Source organism: Meriones unguiculatus, chromosome 19 (assembly GCF_030254825.1).
Source record: "Meriones unguiculatus strain TT.TT164.6M chromosome 19, Bangor_MerUng_6.1, whole genome shotgun sequence".
Lineage (NCBI taxonomy): Eukaryota > Metazoa > Chordata > Mammalia > Rodentia > Muridae > Meriones > Meriones unguiculatus.
Genome location: NC_083366.1, coordinates 13,718,094 through 13,744,944, shown reverse-complemented (window position 1 = coordinate 13,744,944; position 26,851 = coordinate 13,718,094). Strand labels below are relative to the sequence as shown.

Sequence of the window (26,851 nt, the reverse complement as noted above, 5' to 3'; positions counted from 1 at the left end):
ACAAACACATGATACCCAGGGCACTGGGAAAGAGATTTCAGTTAGCTTTAATGGCTGTGATAAAGTACCAGGATACACAGCGGGGAAAGGTGCACTTGCACCATGGTTCCTGAAGCTTTAGCTCACGCTCAGTTGGCTCTGTTGCTTCTTGGGCTTGGGGTGGCATGGATCATCATGGTGAGTTCTATGTGGCAGAGCAAAGCTAGTTACCTCATGATGGCTGGGAGGCAGGCCATGTCCTGGTGACCTACTTCCTGTCTCTGGGCCCTGTCTCTGAAAGGTGTGAGCCTCTTCATTAGCACCATCGAATGAGGAACAAGCTTTTAGCACAATGCACTGGATGAACATTTGGGTTCTGAGCCAGAACAACTTCAAAGGATTGGTTCTGTTTGCAAAGTGGCAAGGCCTGAGGGAGGATTCAGTAAGTCCCAGGAAGGGTCAGTATGTCTGGACAGTGATGGGGAAGGAGGGAAGGACAGGCAGGGGCTGGCTGCAGTGACATCTGGGTGCCATGCTCTGAGTCCTAGTTCCATATACGCTGCTCTGAGAAAGGACCACACAGGAGCAGTCTTTAACGGCTGCAGCACTTCAGCAGGTTCTGTGGAAGGAGGGGGAATAGGAGCCAGCCAGATAATGCCCAGAACTGCTAAGATGGAGGGTTCTCAGCCCAGCCATAGGGAACCCAGGGAAGGACAAAAAGGTGAGTCTGAGAAGTGCTGCTCTTTTACTATGCTTCGAGACAAGGTCTTGTGTAACCCATGGTTGTCAAAACTCACAGGAACCCTGGAGCTCCAGCCTCTTGAATGCTAGGATTTCAGCACTGTACTTCTACACCTGGCCAGAAACGCTGATTTGATGGATCACAAGCTATAAGATGAAATAACATTTTCATGCCCAAGTTGCTTTTGGTTATGTTTTTGTTTTTAATCACAGCAATAGAAACTCTAAGAAATTCAGTATACATTAATACAGTGTTACAATCCACCTAAAAAGGTCAACCTTAATATAGTCATTAAAACTCAAGCAATCTTTACAAGTTACTAAGGAGTCTATTAATTATTTGGGAAGTTATAAAACAAAAATTCCATGAAAGCCCAGAAGATATTTATTTTTAAGTGTAATTGCTAAAACTATGTTTTGAATGATCCAAGAAGTTAAGTATTTTAAGAATATGAATTGATATTTAAAAACTCCCATTAATATTTATGCATGCTTTAACAATGTTATATTGGCAGTTAAAAGCTGGTTCCAGGCTGGGCATGATTGTGCACACCTGTAATCCCAGCACTCATGGAAGCAGAGGGAAGTGGATCTCTGTGAGTTTGAGGCCAACCTGGTTTACAAAGTGAGTCCAGGATAACCAGGGCTGTTACACAGAGAAACCTTGTCTCAAACAAACAAACAAACAAACAAACAACACGACAACAACAAAAAGCTGGTTCCAAGCTTGACTTTCCCAGGACACCCTGAAAAAAAATCCTGGCTGTGCACATTCAGACATTTTGTTACAAAGGTATTTCCCACAGCCCATTTCCTCCTAATTGTAAGGGATTGATGAACTGAATAATGCTATACTTGTAGAGTGGAAAACCAAATCATCCCAACTGAGCCTGCAGAATAACCCTGCTGCAGAAAGATTCTGATTCTGCTGTAATGACTTTAAAAGCCGAAGACAGAACATTTCTGATACCATTCCCACCACTCTACCCGGTGACTACTCCTGGGACAGCCAGCTTCTATTTGAAGTATGTGGGACTTGAAACTTTCATCTTCCTTTCTCTCTCAGCACTGGCTAAGCCGAAAGCAAGTTGCCACGTTGTAAGCAGCCTCAAGCAGAGGACCACATGGCAAAGACCTGAGATCTCTGGCCACCAGCTGGCAGGGACTGCAGTCAGCCTGAGACCATGGCAGAGTCCTGTGCATCTTTGCTAGCCTTAGCAGAGCCTTGCCTACGAAGCACAGATCCCTGACTGACAGGCCTGAACCTGAGCCACCCTCATGAGCTGCGTTTGGATTCCTGCACCTCAGACACTGTGAGATAGGAGATGATCATTGCTATCTCAGGCTGCTAAGGTTTAGGGTACCTTCTTATGCAGTAACTGATAATTCACACAAATGTGTATGTTAATGACAAGGTGGAATTAAAAATAGATTAGTATCTTTCTCTAGGTTGTAGGATCATGGGGAACTATTCCTCTTTTCAAGCAATAGTGGCAAATGTTTTTTCCTTTACTCAGGAGACAAAAAAGGCTACAGAACCAAGACAGATCATGGAATCTTCAGAAAAACTAAAAGGATGAAAATTAGAAGAGTCAAATTTGGCTTCCATGACCTTTAAAGATCCATTTTAAATTAAAAACAATCAAACAGAGAAACTCCAGAGGGGGTGCCCAGGGACTCTTGCTTACCCAGCTTCTGGTCAAACCGCCATGCTGCGACATAGGCATTGTGCCTCAGACTGCTCTGTGTGGCCAAGGGCACAGTGACATAGATGGGGCCGTTCACCTGCACCGGCGTTCCATTACTGCTGAGCAAGTGCACGCTGACGGCTGTGACAGGGGTCAAGTCATACCGGGTGCTGTTTCCTGGAAGGAAGAGGTATGTCCGTCACCTGCATGGAGGCCCTGGGCTGCAGAATCCCTTCAAGGGGAACAGCTGCCACTGCCACATACTGAGTGGGTCTCCGACCTTCAGGATCTCTGTTAACATCAGTGATCCTCCCTCCCACAACTTCACGAGGAAGTGCAAACCCACGTTTTATAAAGAAACAGGTCTGGACGTGGCAGTAGCTGCCTTGAGGCCTTATACTACTTCGCGGAGCTGAGGTCCCTGTTCAAGTATGCGAGTTCTAACAAATTGTGCTTGTGCTGCCCATTCCCCTTTGGCTTTCCTTTTGTTCTTCGTCCTCCTCCCTGCTTCTTCCTCCCTCCCTCCTTCCCTATCTCACCCTATGGCCTGGAACTCATGATCACCCTGTCTCAGCCTCTCAAGGGCTGAGAGTACAGCCATGGGGGAAAAGACTTTTCTCTAATGTAAGATAAAGGCGTTTGGGAAGGCTACAGGAAAAAAAAGCTTGCAATATTAGCTCTGTGCATATTGTAAGACATACCACCTATAGCTTATATAATATACACACCAGCAACAAGTCAGTGCTATAAAAACGTGTTTGAGAGACTATGTTTTAAACAGCAAATTTCATAAAGTATTGCTTCAAAATATTAACTAATTTTATCAGAAGAACGCCACTGAAACTTAGACATGAAATATGTATGTGTTGTTTTAGTTGCCATTGTTATTTTGGTCTGTTTAAAAGGAATTTGATATCCCAGTTATTCTCCATTAGAGACCTTTTATCCAAGCCAGTACTTTAATGACTGTCTACAGATAAATTAGAAAATGCATATGGGAGAGATATTTATACACTTAAGCAATCCATTTCAGATATTTTCTTCAGTGAAATATGATACCACACAAAATACATTCTGTCATAATTTTGTGTTTGACTTAATAGCACAAAATTCTCAGTGATAAGAATGTCAAGGTATTTTATAAGACAGGGTCTCTTACATAATACTATTTATCATTTATTTACTACTGCTCTTTATATTTATACTGACCTTACTTCTTAGGCAGAAACACAGATTATATGTATAGTTACATAAAGTACCCATACGTACATACTTCCTATATACACTTCAGCTATACACCTAGCTGAGCTCATGCCAACCTTCAATTTAGACTCTGAGTAAACATTCAAAGCAAATCCAGCGAGCCTCACAGTTTCAGCAATGCTTTAACAGCTAAGTCCTCCATGAAGTAATTTCTAAATAACAATGACCACTGTTCACACGTCACTCTTTCTCCAGGATGGCAAAGGCCAGTGGAGAGATTTCCTCAAAAGAGTTAAGTTGGAATCACAGATGCAAGGTCAGGAATCTTTTAGTTTAGACACCTTTTCTTTTTGGGGGGGGGGGATAAGAAAACCAGAGGCTAGGGTTTGCCATGCTTCTCTGGAAAATACACTGTGGACTGAGACATACATATGCCCACAGCTTAAAGGTGACAGAAGGACAAAGCCATGCACTGCTCTGTCTTGTCAGAACCTTGCAACAAGATATGATTTAAGCCCCAGAGTCACTAAGTAACTCACTGGACACTGTATAAACATGGCAGACATAAGGTTTCCAACTAAGAAGTGCTGCTTTCTTTTGTTAAGCCCCATTCAGGATGTCAGTAGAAACCTTCTGCAGACAGGTAAAAAGAAAGTTCTAGAAAAGCACCTCTGTTCTTCTTCCTCAGTGTCTTTACATTCTCTTTTCTCTTCATCTTGCATTTCCCTGATCTAGGGAGATGGGCTTCTGGAACCAGATGCCCCTGCCCAGTCACTTCACGCCTCTTGTCTTCAGAACTCAGGATAGAGGGTAGGTGAGGTGCTCTTTTGAGTGTACGGACATAAGTATTCTCCTCTGTATGGGTTTGGAAGTAAGCGCTAAGGAAATGAGCAGATTGTCTGAAAGGAATATGCTTCAGCTTACTGTCCTTATACACTATTTTTAAAGAACTCCAGGTTAGGTGGGCAGGGTGCTGTACTCTTGTTCCTAGTACCTGATGGGTGAGCCAAGATTGCCAGTACAAGGCCAGCCTGGGTTACATAGTGGGATCCTGAAGAAAGAAAAAGAAAAACGAGAGAAAGAGAACTGAGGAAAGAAGGAAGGAAGGAAGGAGGAAAAGAAAGAAAGTAGGAAGAAAGAAAGAAAAGAGGGAAGGCGGCAGAAAGAAAAGGAGGGAGGAAGAAGAAAAGAAGAAAAGGAAGGAGGGAGAAACAGCAAGGGAGAAAAGAAAGAAGAGGGAAGCAGAGGGAAGAGCCCCTAGCTCCTAAGCCACATGGGTCTCAGCTCTTCTTTCTGGAGCCCTTTCCTCCCTCAGAGCTCCACGCTCTGCCATCCCCTTGTCTCTCCTTCTACTGTCCGGCTTCCTTTATTTTGAAGTGCCTTAGACATGGAGGTCTAAATTATTTCCCTTCCCGACTTGTTCCCTCTTTCCTCCTTCTTCTGATGTCTAGCCTCTTTGCCTTTTTGGATAGGAATTGAGCATTTTAGCAAGAGTCCTCCCTCTTGATTAGTTTCTTTAGGTGTACAGATTTTAGTAGGTTTATCTATAGTATATGTCTATATGAGTGAGTATATACCATGTGCATCTTTCTGCTTCTGGGATAGCTCACTCAGGATGATCTTTTCCAGATCCCACCATTTACCTGCAAATTTCATGATTTCCTTGTTTTTTATTGCTGAGTAATATTCCATTGTGTAGATATACCACAATTTGTGCATCCATTTCTCCACTGAGGGGCATATGGGCTGTTTTCAGCTTCTGGCTATTACAAATTAGGCTGCTACAAACATGGTTGAGCAAATGTCCTTATTGTGTACTTGAGAATAAAAAGCTCTGCCCTGCAGACTATCAATGTAGATGCTGAGACATATGGGCAACCTTTGGGCAGAGTGCAGGGAATCTTAGGAAAGAAGTGGGAAACAGTAAGATCTGGCAGGAACTCCATAAGGAGAGCAACAGAACCAAAAAATCTGAGCACAGGGGTCTTTCCTGGGACTGCTATTCCAACCAAGGACTATGCATGGAGATAACCTAAGACCTCTGCACAGATGTAGCCCATGGCAGTTCAGTATCCAAGTGGGTTCCATTGTAATAGGAACAGGGACTGTCTCTGACATGAACTGATTGGCCTGCTCTTTAATTACCTCCCCCTGAGGGGGAAGCAGCATTACCAGGCCACAGAAGAAGACAAGGCAGCCACTCCTGATGAGACCTAAATGACTGTATCAGAAGGAAGGAAAAGAAGTCCTCCCCTATCAGTGGACTTGGAGAGGGGCATGCATGCAGAGGGAGGAGGAAGGGAGGGATTGGGATAGGAGGAGGGAGGGAACCACGGGGGGAATACAAAGTGAGTAAAGTGTAATTAATAAAGAAAAAAACAAAACAAAACAAAAATTATTTCCCTTCCACACTTGGTTATGAGATTCCTATCGTGCACAAGATTTTGGGTTCTGTCTGTAACTGGGCTTTCCTTCATGCTCTACCTCGATGCATCCTGGCCCTCTGTGTCCAAGTGAAGACAGGTGTCGGGCCAACCAGGTGGAGGGAGGGGCGGGTACCACCACATGGCGCTGGTGTAGGCTTCTCATCAGTTGGTCGTTGATAACAATACAGGGTCTACTCAGCCCCTAGAAATCTCTTTGTCCTCGTGTTTTAGTATGAGGCGGAAACGTGAATTTCTCTGAAATTCAAAAGCTAGGTGCCACTATACTTCATGCAAACATTTTAAAAATCCAATAATGACCCTAAATTCAAAACACTCTAGTTTCAGGCATTTTTGACACAGATGGTCATCTTGTGACAACTTTTCTGGGTCGACCTTTGGTCTATGTAGGAGAAGGAAAGTGAGAATAGGGCAAAGATGAGCCTGTTCACAAACCAACCAGCAGCAACTCACTGCGCCCAGGTCGCTCTGCTCTACAGAGCGCAGGCTCTTACGTCTCCCAGAATACATACGGCTACACCACGGGTTTACTCCCCTTCCTTGTAGGTCTCAGAGAAACTTTGATCCTCTCTCAGGCGACAAATCAATCATGCCATTGGAAAAGCAGTTTAATGTCACCTTCCAACCTTTCTCTTCCCTCTGAAATGGTCTGATTTTAAAATAAAACACGCTTCTAAAAAAAAAAAATCAATAGTCCTGTGCTTTTGTATTCTTCATCCTCTGGTCTTATCAGGTTTTATAATTTATTCAAATGCTACTGGAAGAAGGGCAGAAACCATGAATGAGCTCTGAGGAGCGAGGCCACTCCTCTTTGCTGTGTTTCTGACTAAGCTTCCTTTCATCAGGAATAGTGAATGGAGCCCATGAAAACCTCAGACTAGATCTTTCCAGGCTCCTCAATTGATATTTTTCCCCAAGAAAATTTACTATACATTTTTTTGATGGCAAATGACTGGCATACTAATTATGCCATCAGTGCTCAAAAATTAAAGGAGTGGCTGCTTTTCAATTTTATACCCTTCCTAAAACCTGAAGGATGATGAAGAGGCACAAGAGAGGGGGGAAGGGGAGGGGGAAGGAGAGAGATAGAGACAGAGATTGATTTATTGATTAAAAATTCCAAGACCTGGGAACCTCTCCTGCAGCTGGTGAAGGCCAGAGGACCATGCTGTCACCCAGAAGGAGGAGGGCTCAGGCTTTGGTCTTTCTCTGATAAGGAATTATCACTTTTCCTCTGGCTGGTGGCTTTTGGTTTCTCTGCTCTTGTAGGTCCTGGGTCTTGTCAGAGTAGCAATGATGACGGAGCTGACTTAGTGATCTGCCAGAAGATTCCAAATCAACTTCAAAGCCTGCCTCCTCTCGGTCAGTCATGGACAGCCTCCTTTGGAGACCTTCCCAAATCCCCTTTGGAAGGAAGGGGGGGGGGTGGAACATCCAAAAGCAGAGAGGAAGACGTGGGTGAAAGCTGATGGCCACAGCCAGAAATGGCAATGTCCACACCTCAGTGCTTCATCTACAGCAGAGCACAGAATGTCACTTGCTCATCTCTAGATGTCACTGGAACCAACCCTCCCCCTCCTGGCACATGGTAGATGAGAGGGTGGGGCTGTGTGTCTCTTGTTGGACAACTGAGCGAGACAGTATGGCACCAATAATACATTCTGGAGGAAAGTAGAGTAGGTGGAGATCAGAAGAGCATGCTTCACAAAGTTAAGATTTCAACTGAGCTGATATATTTAGTCCAATGAAGGATGGCTCAGAGAAGGTGCGTCAGGCCCCTGGCAACCACCGAAGGGCTCAAGGAATTCAATTTACAAAGATGCCTTTCTACAGTACAGAGTGAACCTCCTGAAGGTGGTAAAAATTAACAATACTAACACAGGACTTGCCAGGTTAAGGCTCTGTTCCCTCTCCACTTAATGTGACCACCGCTTGGCCACATCCAAAACTCACAGAGAAAGAATTTGCCCCAGAAGGCCCACCCAGAAAGAGAAGAGACTCAAATTACCTGTCCCGTTGCCATCCAATCCTCGCAAATAAGGAAAGCTGTCTACTTCTGATGGGGAGCTGGCGGCAGTGAGGAAGGCCGTGAGGTCGCTGTAGCTGGTGTTCTCTGGCAACCGTAAGGCCCTTCTCTGGAAATGAACCCGAGGCTGTGGCCTGGCACCTGTGGAGATCAACCTTTGGGTTACCGATGAGACCTTTCCACTTCTGAAAATTCCAAGCCATGAAAGGCTTCTCTAGGGCTCCAACATTCCTCCCCCACCCCTGCTCCTTCCCACATGGCATGCCATCCCTCATTCATCCAGGACACAGGGATGTGACAACATGTTGTTATGGGGCGAGAAATAATAGCCCATTGTCACTTTTATTTTGACACAGGATGTTATTTACATTTGGAACAAAAAGCTTTTCCCAAGTTCTATTTGCGATCAGTCTTATCCACTGTGCAGTATTTGGCTATGGATAGGGTAACATTTTGGGAGAGTCTGAGTAAATGAAGCAAGGAAACAACAATTAATCTCTTTACTCAAGCAAAGCTTACAAAGAGATAAGCTTTCATATGGCTACAAACCCATCCTCCAGCTTCCTGAAAAAAAAAAATCTTGTTTCAACGCCACAGAACAAACTGAAGCTGGAGTAGGTTCTGCAATATACAGTCTTGGAGACGAGAGACACCCCCCCCCCGCCTCCCCGGGATGGGCAGCTCTCTTCCCGTGAAAGCTGCTGTGTGACGCCAGCTTTGCTCCTCTGGAGCACTTCCTACTTGAGCCAGATGATGTTGCAGATTTGGCAATGATGCTAAAGCGCTGCTCATTCTCCCGACCCTGCCCCTCTGTGTCAACACCGGGCAGCTGCCTTGTGGTGTCCCCAGATGTTACCATGTTCCTAAAGGCTGAACCTATTTTTACCTAGTGCTGTGGTGAAAGGCACCAGACATGAAGATGAGAAGTAATTTTGCACAAACCTAGCAAAGATGTCCTTAACATTAAAATGATCTTTCTGCAGCTTGAGTCGACTCCATTCTGCCGGGCTCAGCCGTGGGCTCCTTCCACCTCTCCCTGAGATGCACGGAGGTCCTAGAATACCAGCCCCACCCACTGATGAGCTCATTAAAGTCATTCCAGAGTTTCATGTGACTCTGGATCAGGGAACTTCCAGGGAAGGAAGTGGGATAGCTTCCTAGAACTGTCCTATGATATGGGAGCTTTGGAGCTCAAAATATTGACAAAACTAAGCCCATCTTCCTACAGTAAGGCTGGCCACGGAAGTCCAAAGGGCTTACAGCCATTATCTGGGGCAGGCTCTCTGTGGCTGAAGGGTAGATCATCACCTTTCTCCTGCTCAAAGCCACTGATCAACTTCCCTGCCCAAATGTCAGTAAAACACTCAGTCCCAAAGCCTAGGGAGCCGAGATCAAAGTCACAGCTACCTCTCTCTGGTCACCTCTTATATATATATTTGTCAGTCTAATGCCAGGCTGTCCATGCCCTATCTTCATTTCTGAAACAAAATGCCAGCCTCCATGGATCCCTTACACTATTATCAATGACTTCAGGCTTAGGAAGTCTGCTGTGTCTTTGGTTTGCACTGAATCCAAATCCCACAAGGACTCTTCCTGTGCTGCAGGCCCCACCGGGAGCTGTCTGCTCTTACCCTTTTACCCACTTGGCCACTCAGACCGACTGTCTCTTTTGTTCTCCATTTCCGTAGAGCCCTCTGAGGCAGAAGGTCAAAGTCTCCCTTTTCATCTCCTCATCTTGACTGTACAGGATTATTTTTTCCAATAATGGCCAATGCAGCTGCTGACACTCAGTGAATGCGTCGCCATGTAGGCGCCCATGTTTCACAATCAGGAAGAGCAAAGCACCCAGCTAATATGAAAGAAAGTATGGCATATCTAAACATGATAGGCCTAAGGGGGGGCTGGACTTCATGAGAGCACAAGGAGAAAGTGGACTGAGGCCGGTATCCAAGCACAGAGTGGGGTATGTGTGTCCCTCCAGGTCTCTGTGTAACTTTGAGGAGATGGGAAGGTCGAAATTTATCTGCAGGGTCCTCTGACAGTGAGAAATGGAAAGATACTTAGGCAGGAGATGGAAGCTGCTAAAAGGCAGCAGGAGGAGATTCACACTGGACCCAGGACATACATCCAATAAGGACTTAGGCACCTGCCATAGAACCTAGAGAACCACAAACCAAAGCTCAGTGGCTTTGGTGCCTCGTTAAAATTCACCCCCTCATCCCTTTCCATCTCTGAGAACAACATGTGTACTGTGTGCGCTTTGATCAAAGATACATCCCTCCTGCATCTCTCTCTCAGCCCCACGCTGCTTCTCCTCCCTTCCCTTCTTTGTACAGGAGATTCTGGGAACTCACCAGACATCCAGGGCCATCTGTGGTGGCTGGAAGGTGGGTACACATACGATTATGAGGGGTCAGGCTTGGAAGAAGAGGAAGTGGCAGCTCCAGCTGAACTGACACCTGCTGTGACTGGCAATGCCCAGATGCCATCTGCTGAGGGACCCACACACCCTCGTGGACAAGTACAGGCAAAAGCTTTGGTTGGTGGAATGTCCCAGAAAATATCTGAGGAATCTAAGGGTATATATAGGCTATACTAGGACACAGTGTAAACAAGGCCCAAAAGGGCGTGTGTGGGGCTGGGGGAAGATGCTGTGTTCTTCAGCCTGTCTTTGTTTAGAGTTGCTAAATCTCCATGTGATTATCTGGGAGCAGGAAGAGAGTGGACCAGCCTGCCTGTCATCACTGGGTGCCTCTCAGTTCATCAGCAGCTGCTAGGAACTTCCTCTCCTTCAGACTTAAGGCCCACTTTCCTCTTTCAAATGCTGACATCCAGGCATACCAAAAAGAGCAGATCGCCTACTTTTTCTTTCTGTACACTACTAAATCTATCGTTCCCTCTTATAGTCTTTTAATCCAAGGTCAAACCAAACCCCCATCCTAAATACTGCTTTCCTGTTTATGCCATGATGAACCTTTACCAACTGCTCCTGCCATTGACAACAATCTTTTTGTCTATTGGTGTTCCTCATTCAGCAATAAATATACTTTTATGCCTTCTCTATCTAGAAAAAAGTCACAACTGACCATGACTTTCATTCTATTTGCCCCATAAGAATGCCTGTCTTCTTCCAGTCAACATGGCTTTCACCCACAGCAGATGATGTCAAGGTCCACTGTACACTCTGAAAACCCCATGAGCACTTCTCAGCCTTCATCCCCCTTGATCTCTTCACAATGGGCCACAGTGTTCCTCAGCCCTGCCCACGAGTCCCCTCTTTCTGAGTATTCATACTTGGCCTGTGGTTCTCTCCAGACTCTGCTTATCTCGTGCAAATCCCTTCTTTCTCCTTCTGCCTCTAGATGAAGCAGCTCCTGAAAGGCTGCTATCCATCACCTCTGCAGCATTTCCTCCCTCTTCTCCTCCCCTTTACAGCCACACTCCTTTCTAGTCCTGGGATCTTGTCTGAGTTCCACGCTTGCATCTCCCTCCCACCCCGTCTTCTAGATAGTTTTACCCAGACCATCTATCAGGCCTTTCTCTCTCATTTAATGAACCCATATTCTCTCCAGCAGCAGTTTTGATCCAGGTCAACATCACTTTCCCTTTCTAACATCTTACATAGTCACTCAAGTACTAAGATTGGCTACTGTTCCTCCCTTCCACCTCCACACCTATGAACCACCCTTTCCCTCATCAGTCTCCCAACTAGCCTACTGCTTCAGTCTTAACCTCCTTTTCCATTTCACCTATGGACACACTGACTGCTCAGAGATGCCATGCTGAGCATGCGCTTTCCTTGCTCAGGAGTCATCATCAGTCTCCACCACTTAGCAAATGCCTGATGGCAAAACAACATTAAAATTAAGTAGTCAAGATAGACTCAAACTACTGCTTCATCCCTTATGACTGAGAGACACAAGTCAGTGCTTCAGAACTTCCAAGCATCAACCAAGTTGAGAAGAAGGAATTCCACTCTGCCCTTCTGGGTGAAGAAATTAAAGCCCAAAGAGATTAAGTAACTTGGACAACGTCAGTGTGCTTGGGAAATGTAGAAAACTTTTATATTCACAACATCCCTTCCTATCACAACAGGCCTATCTCAAAATAGATGTTCTATTTATGACCAACCTGCCTCCATCATCTGGATAAACAGGACCATGGGGCTGACTGTTTTCTCTGTGTATGGTCAGGTCTGTCCTATGTCTGAAACTCCCTCTTGTCTATGTTTGCTTACTTTCTGTATCATTCAAATGCATCTCAAAGTCCACCTCCTCTGCATAACTTCTCTTGAGTCCATCTAAAGCCCCAAGGTCTTTTTGTAATTTTTTTTAAAGGTTTTGAATCTCACTGTGCCTTGTATTACACTCATGTGAATGTCTGTACTTCTTTATCAGAGGCACAATGAGAAGAACAGCACTCACTGTGTGTCTGCTACTCAGTCATACCTACGGAATGAATGTGGTGCGTCACAGCCAGCAACTTGCTGTGTTTCAACAATGCTGTGACCTAACTGAAACTAGATTAGGACCATTGACAGTTTGGATGCAGGAATTCTGGACCAACATGCCCTGTGCATATTAATGCATTGAACAGCATCCCTGACTTATACCCATCAGATGCCAGTGGCTGTCCTCTATGTCCTGTGCATATTCACACATTGAATAGTACTGTGATTTCTACCCATCCAATGTCAGAGGCAGTCACCAAGATGTAACAATACCAATGGCCCCAGACACTACTAAGTCTCCCAGGGTATATGAAATTACCACAGTAGAGACCTCTTACTTTATAGTTATGAATCCTCATAATTTAAGCAATTCATATAAAAAGTCCCATGTATAGTGGACACATGATATATAAACAGGAAATAGACAAAGCCTTTGTATTCCTGGAACTCAAGAGCAAAGGAGGCAGAGAGAGAAATGGCTTGATTATCATAATGTCACACATCCTAGAATAAGAGGGAGAGGACAGAAATACAAGATCAGCTTTAATAGCGCATGAGTGACTGCCCAGGAAGAAAGTTTCCTAGATGATCCCCATTTGGGAGCTTGTGAAGGTGCAGGTGAGAACAGACAGCAGCAGATATGAAAAAGCAGACGTGCACGATAGCCTATCACACATGGAAGATTAAGGAAGCATATTCGAGCCCACTATAGGCTTTTGTCTTGGGGATGGAGGAGGCTTGGCATGAGCATGGTGCCTACAGCCTAAAACCTGTCCTTGATTTGGCCTGCAGGTGATGAATACCCAGAGGTGGCCAGAGTTTAAAGATAAGCCTGCTGCAAAAAGGTTCAAGTGAGAAATACAAATAAAGGCAGTGGCACTGGGGGCCAACACAGAAAGGGTCTAGAGTTGAAAACCACTTTCTGAATAGAAAGTAGGCAGGGATGTAAGAGCTCGTGATAGAAGCTGAAAAGAAATGAGCACAGCGGCAGGCAGAGGTAAGAGCTGGCTGAGAAACGAGGTGCAGGAAGGTGGATTGTGAAGCCGGGGCAAAGTCAGGCAGGACCGTGCCTGGAGAGAAGTCGATCTGATGACCTCGGCGCTGGACCTGCACAAGAGAGTTTTGAAGAACAACATGAGGCCAGGGTTAGGGGAGCTTATTGGCATGTGTGTGGCAAGGGGTGATCTTTTCAATGTTTGAGAGGGAAGGAAAGGAGTATGCCACTTGAAGAAAAAATGAAGTGCAAAAAGGGTTTCTCATGACAGTCAACACCTTGAGTAATAAGGAGAAGTAAGAAAGGCAGATAAGAATGCTGATGGAGGGTTCGGCACATATATATAAAGCCGGTTGGAGAAGGGGCAACAGGGCTCACTGGGAATGAGAATGCAGGGTAAGGCAGAGAAGCAGTGGGAAGGGATGCTATCACTATGTGTGGAAGAAGACAATTGAAGATGTCATTCCATGAGAACTTAATTTACCCTCTGAAAGAAGAAACATGGAGATTGCTTAGAGTAGTGTGTATATGGAGTAGCGGAAGCTTCCAGGTGCTCTGTGAACATAAAGGGACTGTCCAAGGAACATGAACCTTCTGGGGGATCTTGGCAGCCACAAGATGGGTCTATAGTCTGGTCTCATTTATTTCTTAGCATCTTTTAAAAATTTTGTGTTCGTGGTGTGAGTATGGGCATGCTAATACTACAGTGTACATACAGAGGTCACAGGATAACCTTGGGTGTCAGTGTGTGCATGCAGAGGTCACAGGATAACCTTGGGTGTCAGTGTGTGCATGAAGAGGTCAGAGGGTGGCCCTGGGGGTCAGTGTGTGCATGCAGAGGTCAGAGGATAATCTTGGATGTCACTATTTACCTTCAACCTTGTTTATTTGAGACAGTGTCTTGTCATTTACTGCCACCGAAGCCAGGCTGCTTACCCCACAAGCTTGTGGATAGTCTCCAGTCCACCTCCCATGTCCCCAGTAGGAGTTCTAGGATTGCAGACATGTGTGCTACTATGCCAGTCTCTTACATGAGTTCTGGAGATTCAGGCTTGTGTAGCAAGTGTTTTTTCCATTTAGCTCACTCCCAAGCCCCTTCATCTCTCAGCATCTTGGGATTTGCTTCTGGACACTCCCTAAACTTACACCCAGGAGATTTCAACTGATCTGTTCTTCAGAAACGCACACAAAACTCTCTAGGAAAAGAATCTACAAATGTCCTCTCTTCTCATTCTTTTTATCAGTCGTGATGGCAAACGTGAAAGAAATTTGCCAGCATCTTACAAGTAAACCATTTTCAGACACAGGCTCTTTTCAGGAAAATTCCCCTAGCTGGCCAGTCTAGTGGGGTCACCCTTGCCCCCTCACTGTCACAAGAGTTCTTTACAAAGCCACAGTGACACTAATGGCACAACCACTTGCCTGTTGACTGCTCATGGTAACTTCATTACCAGTATGTATTTATTGTGTAGCTTATGTTGGCAGGACACGCTCATTACTCTGCCTGCCCTGATGAGAATTATTGTATCGGCGTTCAGGGTTAGAATCTGCATAAATGCCATCTAGCGTATCTACAGAGAAGACAAGTGGACAATTCTTTTTATTTTTATCAACATGCTCTCATTAATGTGTTTTACTTGGATGTAATTATGCTGAAGTTTCATGCACATGTCACGGAACAACGGCCTCTTTTCCTCTTATCCCTGGCATCCCTCTCTCCTAGTTGCCTTTAGTGCAGAGTCAGGTGACCTTGCTCATAGCTTGTAGTGCGAAGTGTCCTAAGCGAACCGTCGTCGAGCTTGGGGAACCTTTCCAGGACGGGCTGGCACACTGTGCCGTCTGAGCAGCACGCTCATAGGGGACCAGCCTACAGTGCTGAAATTCTGAGACAGCAAGAACTCAGAGCCATTGAGAAACACATGCAACAAAATGTGACCAGCTGGAGGATGAAAACATTATGTATCATTCATAAATTCGTATCGCCCTGGGACTGATTTAGCAAACGATGGCAAAGATTTCTGTTTGCTCAGCAACAGAAAGGCTCCGAGTCAAAGAAAATGACCCGTTGTTATTATTGCCCTGCCTCGACTCTGTTGACATAAGAAACAGTGTAATTAAAACTTCAAGCTCATGTAGTAGGATAAGGTATAAAATTAATCAAATATCTGTAATGTTAGGAAGCTGGTATGGGCACGAGACCATAGAAATGAAGAAACGGTTCTTAGGTGGCTTCTGATTAGATGCGGGCAGGTGTGGACATACACTGATAAGTTAATTATAATAAAGCTATCCGAATGCATTTCAGACTCCCCGCATGTGTGTGTGTGTGTGTGTGTGTGTGATAACTGTACTCTGCCTCAGTTCACTTGAACAAAGAAAGAAACCAATCATGGAGAAACTGTCTACACAGGAGGCACAAATAGCAGATGGATTTTGAATATTCATTTCTGTTTACTTGATTACTCAATGACTCACTGGGTACCTGTCAAGAAGCAGGCACAGGGCCTGGGTTTGAAGAAACTAAGATGATGGTACGATAACTCAGTTGATGAGGAAAGGTATGTATTACAGTTACGTGCTGTACACACAGAGGCCTGTAGCTTGTTTGGAGGCGGTGGTGGTTAGAGGCCCTTTAAGAGGCTGGGGTCTACCTGGAGGAAGTGGGTTCCTGGGTTAGAACTTTGGAGTTACACCTGATCTGCTCTTCAGGAGATTCAGGAAGGCCTGGAGAATGTAATTTTTAGGCTGTCAATGGAGAGCTTAAAGACTGTATGAAAGACGGGGTTGGGTGGCCCAGACAGGAAGGAGCAAAACAAACTGAGTTGGGCTATTCTCAGAGCCTATGCAGATGAACACTTCATAGAGAGATTGAGGCCTGTGAGATAGCATAGTGAGGAGGAGTGAGGTGGCAACCTCGAAGAGAAAGGAGTAGAGCTTGGCCCCAGGCAGACTAAATCAGCAGTTCGGTGTATGACACATGGGAAAGGCATGAAGCTTCTCTACTGATATCAACTCCACCCCTAATGCCGCGACTGAGGAGCAGCATGCTGGCAGGAAGCATCTGCAGAGCTCCAGCAGGGTCCTGTGAGCAGACGGGGAGCACGTGGGCAGCAGAAAAGAGCACAAGTTAGTGCAGGCCCAGGGGCTGAGGCAAGTGAAGCGACTCAGGCTGCACGGCCCGCCAGGCCTCCGGCAACTGCTTTTCGACTCAGGGCAAGCGTAAGTAGGGGAGTTGAATGTCATACAAAACGCTGCCTGGGGAGAGGGCGACTGTTCACAGACAATGCATGACTGGGACGCTGGCATTCTGCAGGCGCCTCCTCAGAGCCACAAGACAGACAGTAAGGAGTACATGAGGCAGTCACCAGGAGCCTGAGCAACCATGAGAGGATCTAGCGTGTCCATTTTTCTGCACCCTACACATTGAGCCCCGGCCAGTCTGCAATGCGCAGGATAGAAGATAGTGAAGAGGAAAAAATTCACACATTTTTCTCCTTTAACCTTAATAAAGGGAAGCACAGGCTTTAAAAACCATGATGGGTGTTTGTGAGGGAGACAAGGCTGGCAATGATTGTGTGGGGCTTAAAGCTGTGTGAGGAGGAAAAATGGGTGTAAGAAGTGTGCTTCTTCAGGAAACTCATGTGTTTCAACGACTAGCTCAACCTCAGCTTCTAACCAACAACAATTTCTGGGTGACTGTAGCAATCACCAGAAGCTTAGGGCCAGGGAAACCATGTGGCCCTGAGAATAAAGAGCTTGGATTGTACTGACATACAATGAGAAAACCATTGAAGAACTGAAGGTGGCTGACTCAATAAAAAACTAAATGAACATGCTTCATTTTCTAATGCCACATAGATCAGTGTGATGGAGAACTACAGGCATGCCATGCTATCATCATTAAAGAGTAAAGTGCACTGGTCCCTGTACATATGTGGGGCATCCTGTGTGGATGCCAAATATCCCAAGACACCCCAGTCTCTCATTAAAAAAACGGCACAGTGCTTTTGCGTAGATGACAGGCAGATGCTACATAGACTTGAGATCATACTCAGCACATCAGAAGTGCTATGCACATAGTTGTTTTACTGTTCTGTGAGGGAATAATGGGAATAAAGCTCTACACATGTTCAGTCATAATACATTTCAAATAAAGGACTTATCTTTTATTTACGTGGCTGTGTGGCTGCGTGGGTATGTGCACCTGTGTGCAGATGCCCATGGAGGCCAGAGGAAGAGGGGTTGGAGCCCTCGGGCAGCTGTGAGCTGCCTCATATGGATGCTGGGAACTGGCGCTTTGGTTCCCCAGTACAAACAGCTACTCTTAACTGCGGAGCCATATTTCCAACCCACACTTTTTAATTTTTTAAATAAGAACCTGCAACCCTGAACCTTCAGATAATGAAGGTCAAAGGTGAGTGCCACCGCAAACGAACACTCTGCACTGCCAGGAGTCTCTAGCCCATGATGGCATGAAATGATCTCAGCACAGAAGAATATTTTGTATGAGGATTATTCCCAACTTGAGCCCCAAGACTGATGAGAAGAAGTGCCCAGAATCTTCCATATTAGCACAACATAAAGCCCAAGTGTGTTTTCAGTGGGGTGAGGTTTCACACTGACTGAGAAACACATTGGAAAATAGGAGGCAAGCAAGAAAAGCCCATCCCCCATGCTTACTAGCTTTTGTCAGTGCCTGTATCTATTAGGCAACATGGGCCAGGACAGTGACCCAAATAAGAAGAGCAATCTTTTATTAGGAAGGGGAGATGATGGGGAGGGAAGCCAGAGGCCCCTTTCTTTTTCCATGCACACGTAAAGGGTGGCTCTGGGAGAAGTAATTTCACAGCCAACTTATGATTGAAATGCAGGCTCCTCCCAGCGACAGCAATCACTGCATTCTTACGGTGGCCAGCATCCAGTAAGAAGACGGTTGCTCATAAAATGTTAGTATGTGGCCCAAGAATCAGCATTGCTTCTCTTTTTAAATATGAAACGTACCTTGGAATCCCGATACTATTTGGACAACATCTTCATAGACCATTAGAGTAGCAGAGCGTTCAGGAAGCAGGCCAAGGCTCAGCGAGGAAAACACTGCAAGAACAAAATGGACATAAGGAAACTCTGATATTTCAATCCAAAAGCTCACTCTAGTTTTCTGGATACTCTTCATTCTTCCTACTTTCTGATTTCAAACCAATCAACAATATTGATTTTTCCAAAGAATTAGTGAAATACCTCCAAAATGCCAGTACTGTAATCCTGCTGTAATAATACCATCTTGCCATAGTCAACCGGGACACTTTTTTGGGAAGGGACATGTGCAAATGTGTGAATGAGTGTGTGGAGGTCAGAGGTCAGTTCTGACTCCTTTCTCAGGGGCACCCACCTTATTGTTTTGGGACAGGGTCTCTCACTGGAATCTGATTACACTATACTGGTTGTCTTGCAGGCCCCCGGGATCTGACTGTCTTAACATCCTTAATGCAGGGATTACAAGTGTGCACCACCATTCCTGGTTGTTTTTTTTTTTTTTTTTTTTTTTTTTTTTTTTAATTTTTAAATTGTTTATTTTAACGAGTGCCAGGGAATATATTCAGGTCTTGTTTGCATGACTGAATTGTCTCCCCATTTCCCTTGTAAGATATTTTTAGCAAAGTAACAAGGCCCCTTGATACTGGAGTATATATATGGGCATACATACATACATACATACATACATACATACATACATGTGTCAGGTATTAGCAATAAGAAAGACGCTATAATACGTGCACAGGTTCACATATGCAATATGTTCAAAGACTGTTCCTCTCAACGTAGGTAGTAATAACACGACAGAAAGTATACCACTTTAAGATTATTGCCCAAATATCTGGACTTTTAGCTCAGATTCTTGAAGCCCACGAGTTTCCTGGGCGGGTAAGTGCTGTGATTTGGCTGTGAGATGGGTTTGAACACCAGGTGCCCAGTGGGTGGCACTGTTCTGGAAGGTTGTGGCCCTTGTGGAGGAGGAGCCCTGCTTGAGGAAGTGTGTGCTCGGGGACAGCCTGGGCATTTCCTGCCTGTCTCTTCTTTCTGGCTGTGATTGGCGGTCTCACACTATTGGGGCTATGCCATCCTCTCTACCATGACAGACTGCATTTAGGTGAAACACGAGTCACGATAAATTCTTCAGTTTTTCCAGCTGCTTTTGTTCAGGTGCTCTGTCACACGTAACTTGAGGAAAACAAACAAACAAAACAAATAATTCCCCCGAAGACTAACATTTGCAGGCGCTCACCTGGCAGGTCAGGTGTAACTCCAAGCTCACTGATTTAGGTACTTTTTCTAAGCATCAGAAACACCCTGAGAAGTAGGTAATATTCATGTGTCTGCTCTTCAGGTAAGGAAATAGGTTTACAGATCAGGAAATAACTCCAAATACGCACCACACGATAGACGTAGTGGCTACATGGACTCAAACTCAAGAGACCTTGGACTTCTTTCACATCTCCAAGTTAAAAAGGGAGGCAAAGTCAAGCCACAAAAGCAATGAGAATTCCTTACTTCTTCTTGTTCATCTTGAAAAGATCATCTGTTTGTTTTGCAGTGATGTGTATGCTTGTGTAGTGTGTGTAGTGTGCATGTGTTGTATGTATGTATGTGTGTATGTGTGTGTGTAGTGTGTGTACGTGTGTGTTTGTGTGTGTAAGCCAGAGGTCAGCTTCTGGTCGTGTTCTTCGGTTGCTGTCAGCCTTGTTCTTTTGAGCCCCAGGTTCTCACTTGGCCTGGTGCTCAGCGATGAGGCAAGGCTGCCTGGCTGGTGGGCTCCAGGGCTCCGCCTGTCTCTCCCTCCTTGGAGCTGGGTTACCAGCATTTGCTGCCTCCCTCAGCTTTTTTTTTTTTTTAACAAGGTTATGGGGAAGTAATAAGGTGAGTTCACGGCCAGCCTGGGTAACTTAGTGAGCAGCTATCATAGCGGGCTCTTGATCCCCAGCCATTTCCATTAATTAATGAATTAGTTTTTGAGACTGCATTTCGATATGTAGCTGAGGTCAACCTGGAATTCCCAGTGAAGCTCACATGCTGGGATTATGGGTATGCACTATGACATCGGGAAATAACACACTTTTCTATGAAAATATTAAGACCTAGGAAGAGCAAACGTTAAGAACCCCAGTGATTTGGAAGCTGGTTCTCCATAGGCCCTCCAAGATGCTGGTGTGCCCTCTCCTGTACCCCCTCCTCAGTTACTGCACTTAGTGCTGTGGCTATATTCCAGGACTATGCTATATCTCAAATATATGCCTGTGGGCTGTGCCTTTAGTATTACCTGTTACACAGGACCATGGCACACAGGAAACAGCCAGAGAACAAGCAGAAGGTGGCAAGTGCCACGCCAAATATAAGAATGCACTTTAGTTCTATGGAAATGGTCTGACAATTCCTCAGACATTCAACTCAGAATGACCACTGGCCTAGCCATTTCCCTGCCAGGCGCAAACTCGAAAACACTGAGGCATGTTCATGTAAAAACTTGTGCATGTATGTTCACACAACCATTATCCAAAACAGCAAAAGAGGAAGTAACCCAATCAAAGTCTGTCAACTGAGAACTAGAGAAAGCTTGGCATACACACATACACACACACACACACACACACACACACACGTAAATATTATTCATTCATAGAAAGGTATGGTGTTCGGACATGTGCTACCTTGATATTAGTTGCTTGCCTTGTTGAGTGACAATACTTGACCAAAGCAACATAAGGAAGGAGGAGTTTATTAGGGTTCACAGTTTGAACAGCCGTTGTGGTGGGGGAGTTGTGTCAGTGGGAACTTGAAGCAGTAGGTCACAGGTAGGAAGCACAGGGCTATGAGTGTTCCTGCTCAGGGTGTCTTCTCCTTTTAATTTAGCTCAGGACACAAGCCCATGGAATGGTGCCAGCTAGAGTTGAGGTAGGTCTTCCTGACAAACGTAATCGACAAAATCTCTCACAGGCATGGCCAGAGGCTCTTTTCCTAGACAATTCTAGATCACACTAGGTTGACAACTGAATTTATTCTCACAGCCTTGAAAACGTGCTGAGGATGACAGGCATGTTCTGCCGCATACTGCCTGATTCTATTTATATACAGTCTTTAGAACAGGGTTGCCCAGAGCCAGAAGGCAATTGAGAAGTTGCTAGGAGCTGGATGGATGGGAAGTACGAAGTCAGAATTAATGGATACAATTAATGGAGGGTGATGGGATGTGCTGGAAATAATATGAGGGATGGTATAGCTGTACAAAGCCACAGAGTATACGCTTTTACAGTTTCCTATTCTACCAACTGAGCCAGCCAGGTCTTCTCAAGTGTGCATTTTAAATGGTGTATGTGTGTATATAGGTGCAGGGCACATATCTGTTTATAGGCACATGGAGGTCAGAGGCAACGATCAGTGTCTTCCACAATGACTCTCCACCTTAGTTTTTGAGACATGGTCTCTCCCTGAACCTGGAGCTCAGTTATTGTCAAGACCAGCTGGACAACATCCTCAGAGAGTCTCCCGTCTCTGCCTCCCCCAGTGCTAGGACCACAGTGCGCAACGCCATGCCTTGTGTTTTACTTTGGTTCTGGAAACAAAAGTCAGGTCCTCACACTTGCTTAGCAAGGACTTTACTGACTGCGCCATTTCCATAGTCTCTGAAATGGTGTGTTTTATGAAGGTACATAAAATATAGCTGCTACCTGGGAGTTTGAGGTAGGAAGACTGAAAACTCAAGGCCTACCCAGGTGACACAGTGAATTCAAGGTCAAGCTGTGTAACTCAGTAAGGCTCAAAACAAAAAAGTAACAAATGCCCCAGTTTCCATCCCAACCACTGCAAAACAAAACAAAACTCAAAACGAAACAAAAAACGCAAATCACAATTAGCAGGATATCAAAGTTGGGAGAACAGTTCAAACAAAGCTGGAGGCATGGGAATCAGAGTAAAAGAAGAGAAAACCACAGCAAAGGCGGCTGGAAGCTCTTTCTGCCTTCCTGACCCTTGTGGAGCTAACAACAAGCAAGGACTAGAGAGGGTCCAAGATTCTGTCTTGGGTAAATTCTCTATGGACACCTCACAGGCTATTTTAACCACTATCTGCCCTCTTTTTCTACCCGATAGTACGAGTGAGGCCCCTGATGGCTGGAAGAAAGCACAGGGCTTCTGTGAGGGTGTAACTTACAGGAAACAGATCACCTACAAGTGCAGGCTGCAGCAAACTACCCGCTGCATGCACACCTCTCCCTGCCCTGCTCCCTCTCAGAGCTTGCCAGACCAGGAAGCACCCTGAATGCCCCCAAGCATCTCTGTGTTGTCTGGTGTGTGCAGCTCTGAGATCACCTGTGGTCTTTATCTACAATCAGGTGTGGTGTATAACGCAGAAAGATGGCCCCCATTGTCTCATATATTTGAATGCTTAGTCACCACGGAGTGGAAGTCTTTGATAGGATTAGAAGGATTAGGAGGTGTGATCTTGTTGGAGAAACTGTGTCTCTGGAGGGTGGGCTCTGAGGTTTTAAAAGCCCATGCCATGCCAAAATTCTCTTTCTCTCTCTCTCTCCCTTTGGACCAGGATGTAGCACTCTTGGCTACTGCTCCAGTGCCTGCCTCATGCTGGCATATTCCCCGCCATGATGATAATGGAGTAAACCCCTGAAACTGTAAGCAAGCTTCCAATTAAATGTTTTCTTTTACAACAGTTGCCTTGGCCATTGTGTCTCTTCACAGCAATAGAACAGTGACTAACTCACTAGGGGACCAGGAAAATATGCTTTGAACACTTGTCTCACATGGAACATTTGGTCCTTCTATCGTCAGGGCTGTTCTGACAAACCATTTCTCAAATGATACTTTTCAGAGGGAAGCCAGTGATGTGTTATAAGGGGTCCGCCATGTGCAACACGGGGCTTCAGGGAGCAGAAGCACCAGGCTATGGACCCAGATCTATGGACTGTTTCAGGGATGGGAGGTGGCAGAGAGGCTCTCAGAGTTCCCAGTACGTGGTATTTTTTTTTATCCACTCTGTGAGAGGGTGTTGAGTGAAGGCTCTTCACACTAAGGAGGTATTCAGGGTCCCCGTCCCCCAAACCCCAGGATTAAGGCTGGAGCTCAGGGTCTCTCGTTCTAGGCAAACACTCTGTGACTCAGTTATAACCTGGGCAATGTTTTGTGGTAAATACAGAGGTAAGAACATCTCACTATGCCTAGGAGAGACAGGGGACACCTTGGAGTAAAATCAGGTCCGCCAGTAAAATCAGGTTTTCAAGACAGAACACAAGTTTTTAACAGCCAGGATCAAGGCTACCACACACAGAGGGTGAAAGTGCCAGCCAGACTCCTCTGGGGACCAGCTAATCAGGCAGGCCAACTCACAAGCTAGGAAAGGGAGAGGTTGCCAAGGGAGGAGGCTCTGCATGTCACTTTTTATTCCTGAGGCCACCGAGGGATTTTAGGCAGAGTATTATGCAAGTGGGCATATGTATTTAGCTGAACAATTCTTTGCTAATTTCACATGTGCATATAATGTATTTTGGTAGTTTTCAGGCCCCGTTACTCTTTCAACACCCCACTCACTGGTCCTGACCACTTTCTTCTTCCCAATCAGTCCCTCTCCTTCGCTCATATGTTTTGTTGTGTTTTATGAGTCACTGAGTTTAATCAGACTTTCCTGCAGCAGCTTGGGTAGAAGGCTGTTTACTCAACTTACCAACGGCTCCATCACTGTAGGAAGTGACACTGCCTTCCCCCAGCAATGACTAACTATCAGCAGCCCCTCAGGGCCTCCCCGGTCTCTCTCCTGTGCACGGTGAAATGCTGAGGGGCTCCATCTGTGCAGGTAACCACAGTGATCACACGGGTTATAAGACACAGTGCGTGCAATGTGCTGGGTGCTCTCGAAGAGGCTACTTGGCCTGGTCAGAGGCCAGTGCAGTGGTCCCGCACCACCGCCATCTTTGCCAGGGCAATGGGAAGAACTTCAGTGGGGAATGATCATCCTTAGTAAACAGAATGCATCATCATATCGACAAATATGTGTATCCCCATTTGACTTGTCTGCTGAGATCCCTCTCTCTAGTCTACACCCCGTTCCAGTAAAGAGAAAAACCTAACACATCTTCTAGGAGTTACTGTTAAGGGCGAGAAGAGAAAGCCACGGGAGCTCCCTTAAGAATGCTCACGCAAACTAAAATACTGCACGTGTGGTAAAGAGAACGTCCCAGCTCCCAGCTCTCACCCCATTTCAGAGCTCCCGCCTCCTCTGCCTTTTTCTTGCTCAATTGTTTGGAATACCAGAAGTGTCAGACCCAACTTCTAAAAATACACACTGAAACAACAGCTTACTCTGCCGTTCACCAGAGGCCAGTCCACATTCTGGTCACACTTCTTGTAGGTGCTAGTTAGGAGAGCCTTTATTATATGGAAAAGGTCAGCAAATAACCGAAGGCAAGGGAAGGTCTTTTGAAATGATTCAGGCCAATGAATTCCACTTCAGAAACCAGAAACACAGGCCCTGAAAGTCCTGTTGGGCCCACGAGGATGGGGCCAGCTAGTGGAAGGCAGGCTCGTGTTCCAGGTGTTTTCACGCTGCCCCTAAAACTCTCTCAGTTAGACTGCATTGCTCCCATTATCAGACTCATTCAAGAACACGGGCATTGTGGAAACAATTTCCTTTCTTCAAGTCATGTTCATAGAGTCAAAACGAAAGCCATTAGACGGCTGATTCTCACCATTCTCGGGTCCCACAATTACAGATAGACATGCTTGCTAAGACATACCTCCTACCCACAAGTCAACGGTCCCATGAGTATGCGCCAGTACACAGCGGCCACGTACAGAGCCACGTGGTACTTGTGCCCACCAGAGCACAAGTTGCAAGGGGCAACGCGCTGTCTTCTTGTTTCAGCTCTCCCTTGGTAAATGACTATTCTTTACCTATTTGTGTTGGGCTTTTCAAATTTTGCGCTTTCTGCTGGTGATTTCAGCATTTTACGTGGCCCCCATGCTTAGTGCTGAAGGTCCCGAATGTGAGGTGCCTGTAAGGAGCCTAATGGGGATAAGTAGGGAACAAGTGCTGTTTAGGTTACAGTGCTGTGCACTTGAGCCCAGTGTTAACAAGCCAACTGGACTTATTTGACAGTGCCTTTGAACAAACACGCATAAAATACAAGTATGTATTAATCAGTTGATGAATGTGTGACTAGAGCTCCCTAAGAAGTTGGCCTTATTTTTTTCCCTTGTAATACAGGTTCAGGGTTTGCGAGGTCTGGGACTAACCTGCATAGGCTACAACTTTGGCAAAAAGTATACACAGGTCCTACCTTGTACGGCTGCTGTTCCGATGCAGGCAGCCTGTGAGGGATGCAGCTAACCTGCATCACATTCACTGACATGAGGAGACCCACCCTGAATGTGGGTGGGAATGCTCCAAGCGCTGGGGTCTGAGGCTGCCTATAGAAAAGGAAGCTGGCCGAGCTGAGCATTTACCACTCTCTGCTTCCAGACTATGAGCACAAGATGACCTGCTGCCTCATGCTCTCGCCGCTATGCCCTCCCACCAGGACAGACCTTCTCTCCAAATAAACACTTCCTTCCCGACGGTGCTCTGGTCAGGCCTTGTGCTGAAGCAGTGAGGAAAGCTACTGGCACGCGTACGGCACCCACTGTCCTTTACTCTCTGGAGCGCTCAGGCTGTGTAAGACTTTTAGAAAGTAGAGAGCATGCTGCACACTAAAAGACAGAGTCATGCTACTGCTTACCAATGGGCGAACAACACAGCACTGGAGAAACCGGTAGGAAACAAGAATCTGTGACCTCTATGTGTGCACAAGCCCCAGCTGGCTTCACATACTCACCCCCACAGTCCTCCACATGATGGCACCCAACGAGGTGACTCAGAGTGGACCTACCGATTTCCCTGCCTGACTCCTGCTGCCAAACCACCACCAAAGACACTTCAGTGTCTGACTGATCTCTTAGAGAAAGAGGAACCACTCACCCGGTAACCGGATGGGCTTCCACGGGGCAGAGTTTGGCACATAGGCATGTTTCGTGGCGGTGACAATCAACTGATTACCCAGCTTGTATTGGAACTTGATGAAGGCGACCCCATCTGTGCTGGATGTGCCGGAGGCCACAGACACCTGGTTGGCAAAGATCTCAATGAGCGCATCTGCGATGGGCTGGTGCGTGCTGGCGTCGCTAACGTGCACCTTCAAGGTCACCTCTGCAAACAGAAAATGCACGTTAACCCTGAGGCCAAAGGTGGGATATGCTAAGTACACCTAGGACTACATTTTTTACAAGAAA

General features: G+C 45.8%; 1 protein-coding gene across 6 annotated transcripts in view; it reads right to left on the bottom strand.

The window, feature by feature from the left end:
- Fam171a1 (family with sequence similarity 171 member A1) overlaps positions 1–26,851 on the bottom strand; it is a 112,801-nt gene that overhangs the window by 21,935 nt on the left and 64,015 nt on the right. For 5 of the 6 annotated variants that reach the window (XM_060372790.1, XM_021661029.2, XM_060372791.1 and 2 more), the window contains exons 2-5: positions 26,541–26,768; positions 18,527–18,619; positions 8,064–8,222; positions 2,409–2,585 (exon numbers count right to left, since the gene is read on the bottom strand). In XM_060372790.1, the coding sequence (XP_060228773.1) occupies positions 2,409–2,585; positions 8,064–8,222; positions 18,527–18,569 (379 nt within the window). In that variant the 5' untranslated portion in view covers positions 18,570–18,619; positions 26,541–26,768. The remainder of the gene's footprint in view (positions 1–2,408; positions 2,586–8,063; positions 8,223–18,526; positions 18,620–26,540; positions 26,769–26,851) is intronic. The other variant, XM_060372788.1, reaches the window with a different exon arrangement.